Source organism: Knufia obscura, assembly GCF_036327395.1.
Source record: "Knufia obscura strain CCFEE 5817 isolate CBS 148926 chromosome Unknown scaffold_12, whole genome shotgun sequence".
NCBI lineage: Eukaryota > Fungi > Ascomycota > Eurotiomycetes > Chaetothyriales > Trichomeriaceae > Knufia > Knufia obscura.
The window spans coordinates 166,528-182,962 of record NW_027042698.1 but is presented as its reverse complement, the minus strand read 5'-3'; the positions used below and the strand labels follow the sequence as shown (position 1 = coordinate 182,962).

Below are 16,435 nucleotides of genomic sequence, written 5' to 3'. Positions count from 1 at the left end.
CGGCACCGGCAGAGCGGCGACTGCCCATCCATACTGATTGCCTTCCGCAGCATTGCGTATATCAATTTTGAAACATGTGATCTATAGCATCGCAACCAGCAGTCATCTTCGCAAGAATGGAGTGATTCCCCTTTTCTCAGTAGCGCTCTGCACGAGGACATCTAATTGTTCGAGTTCTCCTCACTTGACTGAACCCGACGACGATGAGCTCATGTCTTGTTCCTATGAAGAGAAAGCTGAGTAGCGCAACTCGCTCCGTGAGCCCTCCATTACTGCGTCGCCGTCTATCGCCTTCCAAGTCAAGCTCGACTCCCAACGCAGGGAGCGACAAGAACGAGTTGACCTTCTATAGCTGGAATGTGAATGGAATCGGCGCCCTGCTGCAAAAGCAAATTAAGTTCTCCTCCAAATCAATCTACCCACTTCGCACTTTCCTGAAAGATCACAACTGGCCGTACTTGCTCTGCCTACAAGAAGTCAAGATCAACCGAAACGATGAGACGACGCAACGACGAGTGGAATTAGCAGCCAATGCTGGCGGCCTCCCGCATGAGCCTACTTACACCACTCACTTCAGCATGCCGAAAGACAAATACAATGCGACAGGCTTTGGCGGCAAGGTTCACGGTGTTGCAAGCCTGGTTCGTGATGATGGTCCTCCCTATTCAGTAAGGCGGCCTGACTGGGACCTTGAAGGTCGAGTCCTCATCCACGACTTTCCTTCTTTGCAGTTGACTGTGGTGAACGGCTACTGGGTGAACGGAACATCAAACCCTTACCGCAATCCAAACACAGGCGACGTCGACGGCACACGCCATGACCACAAGCTACGCTTCCATGCCCACATGCTCAACCTCTGCAAGTCCATTGAAAAACGCAACTGGAATGTCCTGCTGCTAGGCGACATGAACATCGCCCCAAAAAGAATCGACGGCCATCCCAACCTGCGAACCTCGCCTGACCAACATGTCAAAAACCGTGCAGATTTCAATGACAAGTTTTTCAACCAAGACAACGAAGATGGTCTAGGAGGCGTTGATGTGTTCCGCCATCTCCATGGTGAGAAGCGGAAATATACCTACCATGGAAGGGGGAGGCCGTGGGGCGAGAGCTGCGATCGAGTAGATCTGATCATTGCTAGTCGCAAGCTGGTTGAGGCAGGAGCCGTGAGTGGGACAGACATTTGTGATACACCAAAGGAGAGAGGACACAGCGACCATGTTCCTCTTTGGGTTTCCATCAACGTGGGCAAGATTGTGGCCGAGATTGATGGGTACAGCAATGGCTAAGTCTGGGATTTGATGTCTCCCCAGGCGTGAATAAATTTGGCGGACAGAATGAGCCACTCGATTTTGGTCAACGGTCGCTTATACTTCACATCGAGCTGTGTCTCAAAGATTCGGACTCATGTGGCTTTTCCTGTTCTTTCTCGAGCTTCGCAACATCGTCCACCTGCCGATCAGTAAAGTATACTGCTGTAACACGGTGTTTTCGAGCTACCATCGACAGGTACTGTCCCGGTGTAACGTCGCTAATATCCGGGTCGGAGCGGAGATGACCGGGCTATACTCATTGGTATCTAATGCCAACCACAGCTACCTGGTACCACAAAGGATAAGGTTGGGGCATACTCAAAGTACGATATCAATCATGGTAGTGTCAAGAGAATTAGCATGAAAGATTGTCTTCCAGGGAGGGTCTAATTATGGGTGGCCATCAAGTAACCACCTCAGATTACATACCGCATCATGATGCCCTGCCAGTGGAGGCCCTTCCAAAGTCCTTCGCCCGAATCGATCCCTTGATTGAACATGTTTGCCGACACAACGGACCAACGTCGACGAGGCTTTAGGTTTGGCATGCCGTAGCTGTCGGACCAGCATCTTCAGAATCAGAAACCATCGTACTAAAACGTTGATGACCTTGTAAAGCTCATCGCGTGTATGTCGAGAATCCGATAACACAGCTGTCTGCGAACCCCGGGACAGGATCCACAGCTGTTCGTCTTACAGTTCTTCGAACGCCAATAGGTATAGATGTGGTAATAGAACACACAAGCAAAAACTTTCCTCTTGAATTGCGATCCTGCTGTACGCTGCGGCAAGGGGTACAGACATGGGGACCAGTGTTGGGCCCTGAACCTTAACTGTAACCAGTAAATGGCACCATTTGAGGTTACATAAATACGTACACGAACATCCAATGCTATCTATTTCGCTATCATACCGCCGTCCACGACAAGCGACGTTCCGCAGCAAAAGTCGCTCGCCCTGCTCGCCAGGAAGATCACCGCTCCCCTGAAATCCTCAGGCAGACCCCATCGACCTGCTGGTGTTCGGCCGATGATGTACTTGGTATATTCTGCGTCCTCAGTGTAGACTTTCGTCATTGCTGTTTTGATGTACCTGAAAGAGAGACCGTCAGTAATCGGCAGCAGCGCAATAGTCAGATAGATCCGCAGGTAGGCACGAGCGGCAGGGGCGATGAAATCAAGCACATGGTTTTCCACGCGGCAAGCGAAGCGCAACAGTCAGGTCGCAGTAAAGTAGGCACTTACCCAGGACAGATACAATTCACGTTGATCCCCCGTCCCGCCCATTCATTACTCATCGCCTTCGTCATCTGCAACACACCACCCTTCGTACAGGCATAGGCCGCAATATTATAGTTCCCAATGAAACTGATAATACTCGCAATATTGATGATTTTCCCCGGCCGCTTCAATTCAAGCAGCCGCTTACCTACCTCCTGCGCCGCCACAAAGCTAGCTTTAAGGTTAATCGCGAAGACGGCATCGATGTCCTCATCCGTGAAGTCCTCGACTGCAGAGCGGCGGTTGATACCCGCACAGTTAAGCAGGATATCGGGCGTGATACCCGCTGCCCAGATATCGGCGAAACATTTCCGGAGGGTTGGTGAGTCCGCGACGTCTGTTTCGAAGACGGTGAGTTTGCGGTTGAGGGACTCAACGCCTTCTTTGAGGAGGTGGGCGCGGGGATCATCGGGGATTTGGATGCTGATTATGTCGGCGCCTGCTTCGGCGAGGGCGATGGCCATGCTTAGGCCTAGGCCGCCTGTGCCGCCTGTTGTTATGGCTGTTTTGCCGTGGAGGGAGAAGAGTTCAGAGACAGGGGGGAGGGGGCTGTCGCCCATTTGGTTGAGGTGGGCCATGGTGCTAGGTGATGAGGTTGTTGGCAGTGTGTAGCAGGGAGATCGTGTTTGTTAGCTTTATGGTGGTCTGGATTAGTGGTGACATGTGCCTGTCACTGTAGCTGCCCCTTTCATAGTGGTTGATCGATCCAAGAACCATACCCGAGGGTACGTACGCAACTATTTGGGACACTGTGCCAATCGAAGTTGCGGATTGGTCCATGGAGTTCAGGAAGCTCGTCCTGTGATCAGCACGTTCCCCAAGGTTAGTACTCCACATTTTGTACTTCAATGAGGAGAAGTCCAGACATCAGGTTGAATTCCTGAACATGAGATCATTTCTGTGCATGAATAGGCTTGCAAGTCGGAATCCATCAAAGCAGAGTCAACACACTACCGTGAACAGCACAAGAAGAAAGCATGGGACGACTAGACGGAAAGGTAGGTACACCTATGACCTGCGAGGTCGTGGAGAAACACTTACCTAAATAGGTAATTATCGTGACCGGAGCCGGTGCGGGCTTTGGCAGAGGCATCGTTGAAAAGATCACAAAAGAAGGCGCAAAGGTGCTTGCTGTTGACATACACCAGGGCAATGTCGAAGCAACAGCCAAAGCTGCGGCACAGGGAACATGCGTTGCGCATACTAATGACGTGACTCTGGAGTCTTCCTGGCGCGATATCCTCGATGCTTGCCTCCAGAACTTTGAGAAGGTCGATGTTGTGGTGAACTGTGCTGGTGTGGTCCATATTGCTGCGCCGTCACACGAGGTACCGGAAGATCAATTCGATCTGATGTTCAAGTAAGCAGACCTGAAATCAGCCACTCAAGGAAGACGCCGCTTTCTAACTGTTTGGCCAGAGTCAACGTTAAGCCCTTGTACCTCAGTACGAAGGTAATAGTGCCCTACTGGAAGGAGAAGAAGTTTCAGGGTTCTTTCATCAATATGAGCTCGGTATCTGAGCCCAGGCCGAGGCCCAATGTGGTCTGGTACGCCTCCAGTGAGTGCTCTGTCATGACGAGATAGGGATGAGGCTGACGATACGCAGGCAAAGGTGCGGTTACCGTGGTATGTGGAGCCACCCCTATGATTTGAGGGTACTGCTGACCTCGAGGTAGGCGACACGAGGACTGGCCGCAGAGTATGCCGCAGATGGCATCAGGTACAATTGCATCCGCCCCGCTGTTGGAGAGACTGCCATGTATGGCCAAATCAGAATACCGGGAACAGGGGACCTCCATGCTGATATGAACTCAGGTTGGCGAGGGTCGTAGGCGGTACAGACTCACCAGACGCTCGCAAGAAAATCCTCGGAACGATCCCGCTAGGTCGCGTTGTAAGTCAGCAGTCCCCTAAAGAGGCGAAAATTGCGCCCAGTTGCCTGCACTTATGCTGACTCTCATATCTGGCAGTGCATGCCCGAGGACGTCGCCAATATGGTCACCTTCCTTGCGTCTGACGAAGCAAGCTACTGTACTGGAGCTGCATACGATGTCGATGGTGGGAGAGGTGTTTCGTAGGTTGCTGCTCACTGGGGGACTGTCAATAGTCGTGGCTCCCAATTCCAGTTCCAGTTTCAGGAGAGGAGTGAGCGCGCTTCCTGCTCGACCTGAGGTGTAGATCAATAACATGTAGCCGCCATTATCCCGCAGGGGTTACATTGCTAAAGCGAGTTCACGACCTTTTGAAGGACTCTGGCTGCCCCTAAGATGAATTGCTGCAGTTCATCCTATTGCTGCAGTGCATCTCCAAAGCCATTGATAACGTTCGAGTCTCACATATCCCATTCGAGATTGGTTTTCATCCGGCATACGCATATCTGCTCGATGCATCAATTTCAGGGACAGAGTGTAAACCCTCGCAGTGCGTTCTTTCTCCTTAAGGCTGCGAGGTGTGCTAAAAGAGTCAAGTTATTTTGATTCCAAATGGGTTCCTTGCGCACTGGGGGCAAGATCACGTAATAACGCTAGCTAAAGTGAGACTAGTGAAATCCTACAGAAACTGCGTCATCGCTCTATCGCAGCTGCCGACGTGGCACGAGCATTTCTCATCTGTCGCCATCTTTGTGGTCGAGATCATTCTATCACCATCCCCTCACGCGCAAATAAATACCAAATCACCTCAGTTGCCTCTTTCTACCGTACAAACATCCATCCCAAGTCGCCCACCATAGCTTTCGCAACTAGCCTCCGACGCCTATTCTTTGGCTCACCTTCCACATCTCCCGTAGCCATGGCCGGTGCAAAGCAAAAAGCTCAGCAAATCATTGACGACAACAAGGTCGTTGTCTTTTCCAAATCATATTGCCCTTACTGCAGAGCCTCAAAGAGTCTGCTCGACGAGAAGAATGCCAAGTACTTTTTGATGGAGTTGGACCAAGTCTGTAAGTTATAATGCTCCGAGATCGTGGCGGATGTTCGGGCTGACAGAGATAACAGCGGATGGAGCTGCGCTTCAGGATGCTCTTGAAGAGATTACTGGCCAACGAAGCGTTCCGAATATCTTCATCGACAAGAAGCACATTGGCGGCAACTCCGACCTGCAAGCAAAGAAAGGTGAATTGGATGGCCTTTTGCAGCAGGCTGGCGCAGTCTAATGGACGTATTCCGATCGCCTACAAGATGAGCAAGAGAATGGCCAAAGTTAAAGAATGAAACCATCCACATAAAAATATCCCTGCCTGAACCTTGCGCGGCTCCCAACATGATTGAGGTCTCATACCATGAACTCGTGCAACTACTGTTGCTACAGCTAGGGTATGGTCGACGCGATACTATGCTTTTATGTGATCACAAGTGCCAGTTGTACATTGCATCAATCCTTCCGTTCTCACGGTCGCGCCGCTGGATGTCTTTTTCTTTCCTTTTTGGAGATGCTGACGATGCTCCTACGTCCCTCAGGTCATGGCTAGCAGTACCGAGGTCGTACATGGACATAGGTATGGGTACATGGCACTTCGCGGGCAAGTCGATGTACTCCTCCGGCGACGAAACTCATCCGGTCAGTGCTCGCCTGACTTTTTACCAGAGGTCTCTCCACTCAAAGGAGTATTAGTGCTTACAAATCTAAGGCTAGAGGCTCGAGCACTGGATCGAGGCTTATCAACCTCGGTGGAATATCTACAACAGCAACAAACAGCCTGCTTCGGAAGTGAAAGGTATATCTCTAAACATATCCGTGCTCCAACCCAACCGAAAGGGCCCAGATGACCGCGAAATTCGGCGGGTCCACACTATTCTGCCCATGTCTTGTGTGTTGGCCTAACGTTCGAGCACAAGCGGTATGCTCGGCAGAGTTGTCCTCATACTTGAGCCGTCGTCAGGCTGACGACACAGATTGCCCGGCTGCAGCCGGCTGGCAAACCGCGACCAGCACTGCACGACTCGGCAGTCACCACATGCGAGATGGCTAGCAGGCCCACCTACTTGAACTCGATGTGCTGTGGGCAAGCAGCGTGAGCGGCCCGTGAGGAATACTACGTTGCTAAAGCTCTATAGCGTACGATCAGCGTATGCTCACACCTGCTGCAAGGTCACGCGCCTTGTGCAAAACTGTCTTGACAGATTTCTAGTCTCAAAGTGCCTTTGTTGGAGCAATATTCCCCAGCTTCGCGAGAAACAGCCACCCGAAACTAGCCTTTACCAGTGCTTGGCATGCATGGGGTTCATGCACGAAGGAAACTATATTTGGGAATTCTTCGAGAGTCTTGGCGCTCACGCATGGCAATGTGGAAGCTAGTCGTGCAGATACTTGAGGCTGCTTGTCTTGGTAAGACATACTTATGGTGTTCCCCGCCTTGCACGTTGTGAGGTGTACCTGATGGACCGATCATCCTTGCCATGACTGTTTATGCTATAGCTAACGATGCTATAGCTACAACCGACAGTTCCGAGCTTGGCTTCGAAGCATGCAGTAAAGACGCTTGGATGTTCTTGCTGTTCCCATTGGTATACAAGAGTTTTCATTACTTAACACCTCATGCATGTGGCGACCAGCTGTCTTGTCTTTCATACACTTGCCTTGATCGAGACCATGAGCAATTCACGCCGTGATCGAAAGAGGTAGGCCAAGCATAATACCGAGGAACACAATCGTGCGATCTCGCGGAATGAGGCATTCTCAGCATCGAGGAACGTCTATATAAGACGAGCTGCCCTACTCTCAGCAGGACATTCGGACTCCTCAGGCTCAGCTCCAAAATCAAGGTCGAGAAAGCAGAACACAATCGTTTCATACTCAACACAATCGTTTGCACATTCACTTCATCCACCCATCACAATCAACATGAAGTTCCTTTCCATCCTCGCTTTGGCTGCTGCCGTCTCCGCCGTTGCCCTTCCCAACGACGACTGGAACAAGTGGCAGTCATGTGCCAAGGAGACACAATACGTTACTGTCACCAAGGTCCCAGAGAAGCAGATCGAGTACCAGACAAAGTACGAGACCAAGTATGGTACGTTGATCTCAGATTCGGCGCCTATCGTCCTTCGACTGACTCTTTCTAGAAACCAAGACAGTCGAGAAGCCAGTCACAGAATACAAGACCGAGACCAAGACTGGTATGTTAGCGTCAGTGTCACACAAAAGCAGTGCATCTAACATTGCATTTCTAGTTGAGAAGCCAGTTGAGAAATATGTCACGAAGACCGAATACAAGACCGGTATGTCTATCTGAATCTCTTCCAGGTCACCTCTGGCTCTACGAGCTTATGCGACTTGATGATACGGCGGAGCTATGCTGACATTTCTCTCCAGAATACCAGACCAAGACTGAGGAGAAGAAGATCTTCATCACCCCAGCTCCAGTCAAGGAGGTACGTTGCTATCACTCGACAAGACAAGCAACCTGCTAATACCTTCTCAGTACATCACAAAAGAAGTCTATGTCACCAAGGAGTGCGACAACAAGGGGTGGGGCAAATGGGCCGCATAAACGGCTGGAGATGACATGGCAAGAGCCTGCGCATCTTGGCACTTCTCGCTACAAAGAACCGCCCGCCGCCTGAGCACACCAAAAGAACTGGCATGACTATATGATTTGATGCTTTCACGACCGAACATTCGCAGTATCGTCTGCCGCACGAAGTGTTATGACCGAGACGCCTTCAAGAGGATAGCCTTATTCAATTCTCCAGATACATAATCTTAAGCATAATGCTACAGAACTCGAACTACTGTATTCCTTTTGAGAACAATTCTGCCAAGCGCTATGCCCTGATTGACGTTCTTAGCAGTGCCATGATTTTTGACGACCTTCGACGATATCCGAGCCGGTGACGCACCAGAAGTACAGCATTGGAGCTCGATCGCGAAGGAGTCGTCTTCAGCCGAACTATGCGCCAGCTTGTTTTCTGCTCCTTCCATCCGTGTGCGGCAAACAGGCAGCAGAGCAGCTGGTAGGCAGAAACCCCGCCTCAACGCCAGGGCTGTCGAGCAAAAGGCACAGTACCCGCATCCTGTATAGACAGTTGCACGGCTTACGAGAACGTGCAGATACTAGTGCGCTCCGCAAACAACGTCTGATACTGAGGCCTCAGTCGTTGCCGGTTCCGAAAGAACAAGGCGGGGACGTCTTGGTCTTTACTTGGCTGCGTTTGCCAAGACGGTTTGGTCCAATGGCATGCTTAGTGGACGGAACCAAGAGATCTTGTCAACGCTTAACCTTAGGCCTGTTTACCCACCCTGCAACCGAGGACAAGCATAACTCGCGCTAGATCAAGCGAGTCTGAGACATGCATCTGTGGAAGCCTGAAAGCAGAAAACGCCGTTTTTGTTCCGCTCTTTTCCGTCCATCAAGTTTTTGCAGCAACGCAGCCGAACGTCACTCGCATAAACGGCGTTCTGTATTAGGCAGGCTATCGCCTATTGAGGATGCACTCCATGATGATCGGATGGCAGAAGGAGGCATCACGAGTCAGGAAGTGTGACCATCCGATTCTTGTCTGTCTCTGAGCCTCCAACACATCAGAATGGGGAACGGCCTGTGCTGATGCAGGAGCTTCTACGCGACAGTGTCGACAATACAAGGGCTATCTCCAACGATTATGTACGATGGTATACTAATAGTATTCCATCATGAGCAAATGGAATGTCTGGACCAGCTTTGCGACCACTTCCTTCCTTGCTGAGTGAAGTTCCAGAGGGAGTCCGGTTCTGTCAGATCGGCAACGACTGGTTGCCCTGGTCTCCCGACTTTAGGTCTTCAGGCCTTGATCATAGGACCTCGGGCCATGCCATCCGTAGCAAGCTTGTCTGCGCCTATCAAAGAGCGATATACTCCTGCCGTCTTATCTTGCTTCAACACGCGGTAGTCGAGAACTGCAATCCCCATAGACACAACGAGGCTGACTACCGAAAACGAGTACATCGTTTTGTACATGCGACACACCATGACACCCATCTCATCCTGCCACAAATTCACTGTGCACCTGCTCAATAGCACCATACCTCTCAGCCTGTATGATAGCAAGATAAATGCTGCAACCCAGAGGCATGATATGAGAAGATGACAGTATAAGTTCAGCCGTGCTGAGAACACGAAGAACCTCTGTCGGACGAATGCTACCATCTGCTCCGTCACAGCGACACATGCAGCAGATATCGCCTATGCCTCGATTAGTCTTCGTTAACCACTCACGATTTCCGCATACTCACAAGGATAAGCTCACTCGGCACCGACATGCTGTCGCCTCGAAGCTCGTGGACGAAATCCGCCAACACCCCCAGAACGATACTGGCTGAAGCGAAGTTGAGCAATCCCAGGATTGGTGTCAAGGGGAAAGGGTAGAGTGAGGCCGACTGGCGGTCTCTCTGCGCGACCTGTGTAGATAACCCCATACTGACACTCTGACTTGCTATGGCTCGACAAAATTTCAAGCTGATGAGGAGCGTGCTGTGAGAAAGGACGATGCGAACCGTCAGGTAGAGGTTATGAGAGTGGTCAGCCAAGATGCGATGGGACATTCGTGCAGGTATTGCCCAACTTGGACATTGTTGCTCGCGCTTTCGGATTATGGCCTTACACCTAACCTCAACAAGCAGCCGAGATTGCCAGATCTAGTGCTTACATGTTCACCCATAACTGCTCGAATCTTGTTAGCAAAAGACTTTGTAAGCCGTTATTTTGGGAGGACATAACTTGAGGAGCCTAAACCCTGAGGCGATTTCGTTCTTGGCTTGGTGGCGGCCGCTTTAAGCTTGGTCAGATCCTGCTTATGTATTTTAAGCCTTCGTCGCCTAAGTTTGAGTTGACCACGGGTATGAGATTGCTCGCGTGAACGTAGCCGTATCTTACGCTTGCCACGTGCTGCGGCTCTTCGCTCGTCTACACATCAATCTTACGCCGCTTATCCCACCACTCGGAGGATTTGGTCCCTTCATGTGATATTTGGTCCGTAGTTTCCGAGCCAGCTTAGTTAACCTCATATGGTGGACTTACTGAGTTTGCACTCTTGCCTTATGAAGCCTGGTGCCATTACCTTGGATGACGGATAGACGATTCGCAATCAGTGCTGGCCCTACCTGGTTAGGCAGTTCATGCAAGGAACAATGATGGAGGAGGCTGAGGACGTATGCTCGATGAGATTAGTGTCAGATTGTGCCTTCCATTTTTGTGAGCAGAATAATAGCCTGTCGACAAGTAGTTGAAAAGGTACATAAAAGAGCAGTACCACGACTGTCCAATCGGCCTCCACTCAGAACATCATCTGCTTCAATCCAAGACCATCATTCTGCTTGTATTCCCTAGAACCATTCGCAAGATCAGCAAAATCAATAAAATGCTTCATCTCGCATCATACATACTGATGCCTTTCATGGCAGACGCGGTCATGGGCGCACCAGCATCCAAACCAACACCGGCCACGACCACAATCGTTGGACAAAACAGCACCAGCATACCACCTCCAGTTGCGATCTCATCAGACAGATCAGGAAACCAGGATCTAATCAACGCTCTCACGCAAGCAGCTACAGTGGTCGACCGTATCGCACTGCTTCCCAACCCAAGTGACCACCTCTATGACTTCAATCAACCGCCTAGGGAGGACGCCGTAACGACAGGTCTCGGAGGTCACACAGTGAAGGCAGACCGAAAGGACTTTCCAGCTCTTATCGGCAACGGCGTCAGCATGACTGTTGGCTTCATCGGTCCATGTGGCTTCAACACTCCGCATACACATCCCCGATCTGCAGAAATCAACATTGTCGTGGAAGGAAGCCTTGGAACAGAATATGTCCTAGAAAACGGCACTCCTCTGATCAGAAATATCCTGAACAAGTATCAGATGACGGTTTTCCCTCAGGGCGCAATCCATACTGAGTGGAACACGGGTTGCGAAGACGCAGTCTTTGTCGCCGGGTTTGCTTCGGAGGATCCAGGTGTGCAGCAGTCTGCCCAGCGTGTGTTTGACTTGGACGATGATGTTCTACAAGCGATGTTTGGTAGCGACCTCACAATCGACGGACGGAACATCGATGAGTTTAGGAACTTGATTCCTGCAAATGTGGCCCTGGGCGTTGAGTCATGTTTGGCGAAGTGCGGTATTCCTAAGGCGTATCCCAGGGTGTAAAGTGCATGGCGCGATAGCGTGACAGAGCATTTTCGGCGAATGGGTTGATAGACTTCGGTAGCTAGACGTGCATTGGGACGGCGTTTGTTGCTAATGCATTATACTGTACCAAAATGAAAAAGAGTCTGACTACTTCTCTGAACCAGAGTGATCGATGGTTCTTTCACGATAGCCGTAATGCGATGATAGTCAAGATTGGTCGCAGGGCAGCCATTTCTTGCTGCTACTGATGAAACCCAGGGCCGGAACGAGGTTCATTTCGGATTATAGTTGATCCGACATTGACTCCAAGTCTTGGCGTTACTTCGTAGTTGTAGTAGCTGCTCTTACGGTGATTCCCTTTCCGAGCTTATCGAGTTCGTGTCTATCTCTTGCACGGCCAGCACGACTCGGATGAATTACGGATTGTATATGATGCACCCAGCTGATGGCAAGGTCCTTGAGATGGCTTGCATCGCGGCTTCGGCGTGCAGCAGACTTGCCGTCGCCTTAGCAACAACATTCCTGAGAATGTGCACTCCTTGATCGTGTCTTATCCCTTTGTCAAATTCGGAGTCTTGCACCACGCGTTTTGCGTCTCGCGTGCGCTGCTAAGCATGCCTGCCATCTTTGAGATGAGGTGAGTTCAGCTTGTTGTGCCTCATGCTCCTCCGAATCAGTGTCGCAAGCTCGCCGTCCTGTTCTTCTGGTCACAAAGCAGCTCGATAGCTATGATGACGATCGATGCTCTTAGCACCACTACCTCGACCGTTTCGGCACACGCTATCTCCACGGTCACACTCACTGCGAAGCCTGCAAAGACAGCATGGGCCGCTATGGCTCTGCTCGAGCAGTTGCCAGCGCTCCCGGAACACCTCGATGCCGCATCTTTAATAACCTACATGGCGGCTTTATTTGGCGTGCTCGGGTCTGCCGTCTGGGCGATCTGGAACATGGCTTATAGTGTTTATGGATATTGCACTTCGACCATAGTGCTCCATTCTGACGACGAAACCTATGAGTATCTGATGTACTGGTTGGGTAAGCAGAAAGAGAATATTTGGAGTACGTCTTTTGCCGCTGGACTCGGCAATAGTGGGATCAACTATATGGCCGGCATGGATGAGAGTGTGACAAGCTCAAGAGACGAGGAGACTGAAGAGAACTTGGCGCTTGCTGCGGAGGATTTCGACAAGTACTGGGCTCAGAGGATGCTTCATGACAAGTCGCACCCCATAGTCTACACACCATCTGAAGGCACACATTGGTTGAGGTACCACTCCACGTGGATCTCCTTCAACCGCCATACTAACAAAGTCAAAGTCAGCAGAGATTACGAAAATCACGACACAGAGTCGATAGTCCTAACGTGCCTCGGCCGCAATCCAGCAGCTCTTAGGAACCTTCTTGCGGAAGCGCAGGCGACATATCTCGCTCGTGACGGAGCCGAAACAGTGATCTACCACAGCACCGGCCGGGGTAGCTGGCAACGGCGTGCAAGCCGGGTAGCGCGGGATATCTCTACGGTAGTGCTGGATCCCGTGCAGAAAGATGCGCTTTTGGAGGACATCCGAGACTATCTGCATCCTCTCACGAAGAAGTGGTACAGAGAGCGCGGAATACCCTATCGACGAGGCTATATCCTCTATGGTGGCCCAGGCACCGGAAAGACTTCACTTTGTCTGGCCCTCGCTGGGATGTTCTTGCTTCCTATCTACATCACAGGCTTGAACTCGCTAAATATGTCTGAGGACAGTCTAGCACAGCTCTTCGCAAGTCTGCCGTCGCGGTCGATCATGTTGCTTGAGGACGTCGATGCTGCAGGCCTCACTCACAAGCGGGACGAGTCCCAGCAACAGAACCCACCCGACAATCCCGGCGACGAACATGATGATGACGACGACGACGATGAACCTCCACGAATCCGAATTCGTCGGCGTCTGGCGGAAAACGGTCGGAATCGGAAGTCCCCCCAAGTATCGCTTTCAGCTCTGCTCAACGCAATAGATGGTATCGTTTCCGTCGAAGGACGAATCCTCATCATGACCACAAATCATATTGAGCATCTCGACGACGCGCTTCTCCGACCTGGCCGCATCGACCGGGTGGTCGCCTTCGAGAACATCACGACCAAAACCGCCGAAGAACTCTATCGATCATTCTACAGCACACAAGAGATAGGTAGTTTAAGCTCTGAACCCATTCAGGCTTACCAGAGAAGAAAGCTCTCGAGCTGTGACTACCCAAGTTCGGATCAACAGCTGACCACGCTGGCAAGGAACTTTGCAAGCAAAATCCCACCTGGGGAGGTCTCCCCTGCAGAACTGCAAGGTTACCTACTAATCTACAAGTATCGACCTGACAAAGCGATCGCGAATCTGCAAGATTGGCTCGTAAAGCTAAGGCTTGAGAAAGAGATGAAGAAGGGGTCCACCAGAGACAATACTCTGGCTGCACCGATCGTCGTGGAGAGACCAATGACCAGGAACAAAACTAGAGCCAGGAGCAAGAGCACGAGAGGAAGGAGGAGAGCAGTGTAAGAACCCAACCAATTCGGTCCGCAATGTCCTGGAGACGTTAAGGGCTCGCTTGCGTACAGCTGAATCACGAGCACCTGTATCTCGGCATCAGGGTATAGTCCGTGGTCAAGATCCAAGATCAACTTTGCACCCGTTTGTGCTGGACAGCACCAGCGTCATTGTTTGCTTCTCCACTCCCACGAGTTCCACCTTCTCTGTTGCTGGCAGCTTCATGTTCGGATACCTCTGAATCAAACGAACGACTGTGAAAGCGGCCTCAGTCAAGCCGAAATCCATCCCTAGACAGATACGCGGGCCACCGTTGAATGGGAGATAGCCCCACTTCGCGTTGACGGGATCTTCATTGAGTGGCATATGCTCTGTCCAGCGCTCAGGCCGAAACAGCTCCGCGTCTAGACCATACAGATCTGGGCGTCGGTGCATGGCGTAGACGCTATAGGCCACAGCAGCCCCCTTCGGGATAAGCACCGGCGATTGGAGGTCAGGACCGCCACCGACTGGAAGAACAGTGGTTTTCGTCGCCACACGTGAGTTCACTGGAACTGAGGGGTAGAGTCGAAGGACTGTACTAATTAGCTCGTGCTACCCGAATGGTGTTCGTGTTTGGGTTACCTTCTTTCAGCACATTTTGCAGGAAAGGCATATTCTTGAGCTCTGACCGTGAAAAGTCTGTTCGACCATTGAGCGTAGTAGAGATCTCTGCTTTCAATTTCTCTAGGACGTTCGCATGCCGGAGGAGTAGAAAACTGAGTTTTGGTCAGTCTTTAGTAATTGAAGTGACATGAGATCTGGTGCTCACAATGTCCATGTGATGAGACATGCTGTAGTATCCCTGCCAGCAACCAGTATATTGATGATTTGGCTTCGTAGTTCTGTCGGATCTGGGCAATGTTTTGCCAGACTGTCAAGAAAGACGTACTGGTGGGACTCTTGCTCCATAGTACGATCTCGCATCAGGTTCTTCTTGATAATCTGATCAGCAAAGTCATGCACAGTATCACAAGCCTTTTGGAACCCTCTCCCTCCTACTAGCCAGTAAAGGTCTTGTAGTCGCATTCTCTTCGCGACGTAATCTTGTGCAAGGTTGAAAGAGGCTGCAAAGTCTGCTTGCCCACCTTGCATCTTGTTTCTCAACGAATTGACAGAGTCACCGAACAAAAATGCTGTAGTGACATCCAACGTCAATTGGAAGAAATATGGTTGTAGATCAATAACACCACCATCTGGCAGTACTGAGAAGAGGTCGTCTATGGACTGTCGGAATACACCCAAGTCTTCATACTGTCTATGCAAGAACTGCGGTCGAAGTAAGTCGCGCGAACGTTTCCATTGGTCTCCTTCTTGAGTGAAGATGCCATCGCCGAAGAAAGGAAACATAACCTTGCGCCGCGGACCCAAAGACCAGTCTTGAAAGTCCGTGCTCAAGACAACTTCGAGATTTCGAGGCTCGATAGTGCCAAACGCACGTGTACCAAGGAAGATTTGTTCTAAAGTGGTTCCCCGTAGTCTGAAGTGGAAGAGGAACAATTCCATCAATCGATACTCGTCGTTGGCTCTGAAGATCTGCTCAAGCCGATCGAGACCCCATGGCCTCTGGTTGAGCAATCTTGGAGCGGGTTTGCAGCCATTTGCGTGTATTATCGTTGACTCGAGCTACTATTGCTTAGACCTTGCATAAGAGGTCGAACGGGTTGTACCTACATGAGCGATGTGGGAGTTGCGCCATAGTTGACGTGTGATGGCTACTACAGCGACACAGCACAAACTCGCGATGATGACGTAGCCCATGCTTTTCGCGGAAAAGAAGGCAACAATACAGTTTGACGCGGCGCCTGAAGATAAGCATGTTTAAACAGTTCGAGATCGATGGTCGAAACTTTGGCGCGTACAAGAGTACCGATCGTGAAGCCCCCATCGTTCACGCCAAGACCATCTGCCCAATCACGGTAGAGCGGTAAACGCGCTGTGGGATGGCGTGCCACCTCAAACCGGTCTAAAACCGGGTAGGTCCTTCCGGCGTCCGCTTTGTCCTTAGCCGTACACTCCATGTTTCTGTCAGTGTGATCAGCCTCTTCTGTCGAACATAACTTGGGTCTGCCTCGACGATAAGGTTTTGAGCGTTGTAAGATGTTCCATATTTCTCGGATACTCAGTGGGGTTCAGGATGGATGGCGTCCCCCATAATGAGCAGACA

At 50.9% G+C, this 16,435-nt stretch overlaps 8 protein-coding genes across 8 annotated transcripts; 6 read left to right on the top strand and 2 right to left on the bottom strand.

The window, feature by feature from the left end:
* Positions 1 to 203: 203 nt before the first annotated feature.
* Positions 204 to 1,289, top strand: PMZ80_008823 (uncharacterized protein; the record flags this gene model as incomplete). Its single annotated transcript, XM_064877220.1, has 1 exon — positions 204 to 1,289. The coding sequence occupies one exon, from the start codon at positions 204 to 206 to the stop codon at positions 1,287 to 1,289; it is 1,086 nt and encodes a 361-aa protein (XP_064726722.1).
* Positions 1,290 to 2,209: 920 nt separating this feature from the next.
* Positions 2,210 to 3,171, bottom strand: PMZ80_008822 (uncharacterized protein; the record flags this gene model as incomplete). Its single annotated transcript, XM_064877219.1, has 2 exons — positions 2,210 to 2,405; positions 2,558 to 3,171. The coding sequence occupies 2 exons, from the start codon at positions 3,169 to 3,171 to the stop codon at positions 2,210 to 2,212; spliced, it is 810 nt and encodes a 269-aa protein (XP_064726721.1).
* A 399-nt stretch (positions 3,172 to 3,570) lies between these two features.
* On the top strand, positions 3,571 to 4,672 carry PMZ80_008821 (uncharacterized protein; the record flags this gene model as incomplete). Its single annotated transcript, XM_064877218.1, has 7 exons — positions 3,571 to 3,591; positions 3,643 to 3,953; positions 4,013 to 4,152; positions 4,201 to 4,220; positions 4,271 to 4,353; positions 4,410 to 4,488; positions 4,565 to 4,672. The coding sequence occupies 7 exons, from the start codon at positions 3,571 to 3,573 to the stop codon at positions 4,670 to 4,672; spliced, it is 762 nt and encodes a 253-aa protein (XP_064726720.1).
* Positions 4,673 to 5,384: 712 nt separating this feature from the next.
* Positions 5,385 to 5,748, top strand: TTR1 (Glutaredoxin; the record flags this gene model as incomplete). The annotated part of the gene is made up of 2 exons (XM_064877217.1): positions 5,385 to 5,535; positions 5,591 to 5,748. The coding sequence occupies 2 exons, from the start codon at positions 5,385 to 5,387 to the stop codon at positions 5,746 to 5,748; spliced, it is 309 nt and encodes a 102-aa protein (XP_064726719.1).
* A 1,688-nt stretch (positions 5,749 to 7,436) lies between these two features.
* PMZ80_008819 (uncharacterized protein) lies at positions 7,437 to 8,085 on the top strand (the record flags this gene model as incomplete). The annotated part of the gene is made up of 5 exons (XM_064877216.1): positions 7,437 to 7,605; positions 7,658 to 7,711; positions 7,766 to 7,813; positions 7,908 to 7,966; positions 8,017 to 8,085. 5 exons carry the CDS (start codon positions 7,437 to 7,439, stop codon positions 8,083 to 8,085), a joined length of 399 nt encoding a protein of 132 aa, XP_064726718.1.
* A 2,881-nt stretch (positions 8,086 to 10,966) lies between these two features.
* PMZ80_008818 (uncharacterized protein) lies at positions 10,967 to 11,722 on the top strand (the record flags this gene model as incomplete). Its single annotated transcript, XM_064877215.1, has 1 exon — positions 10,967 to 11,722. The coding sequence occupies one exon, from the start codon at positions 10,967 to 10,969 to the stop codon at positions 11,720 to 11,722; it is 756 nt and encodes a 251-aa protein (XP_064726717.1).
* Positions 11,723 to 12,432: 710 nt separating this feature from the next.
* PMZ80_008817 (uncharacterized protein) lies at positions 12,433 to 14,241 on the top strand (the record flags this gene model as incomplete). The annotated part of the gene is made up of 1 exon (XM_064877214.1): positions 12,433 to 14,241. The coding sequence occupies one exon, from the start codon at positions 12,433 to 12,435 to the stop codon at positions 14,239 to 14,241; it is 1,809 nt and encodes a 602-aa protein (XP_064726716.1).
* A 105-nt stretch (positions 14,242 to 14,346) lies between these two features.
* Positions 14,347 to 16,289, bottom strand: PMZ80_008816 (uncharacterized protein; the record flags this gene model as incomplete). Its single annotated transcript, XM_064877213.1, has 4 exons — positions 14,347 to 14,804; positions 14,854 to 14,987; positions 15,041 to 15,894; positions 16,131 to 16,289. 4 exons carry the CDS (start codon positions 16,287 to 16,289, stop codon positions 14,347 to 14,349), a joined length of 1,605 nt encoding a protein of 534 aa, XP_064726715.1.
* Positions 16,290 to 16,435: the final 146 nt, after the last annotated feature.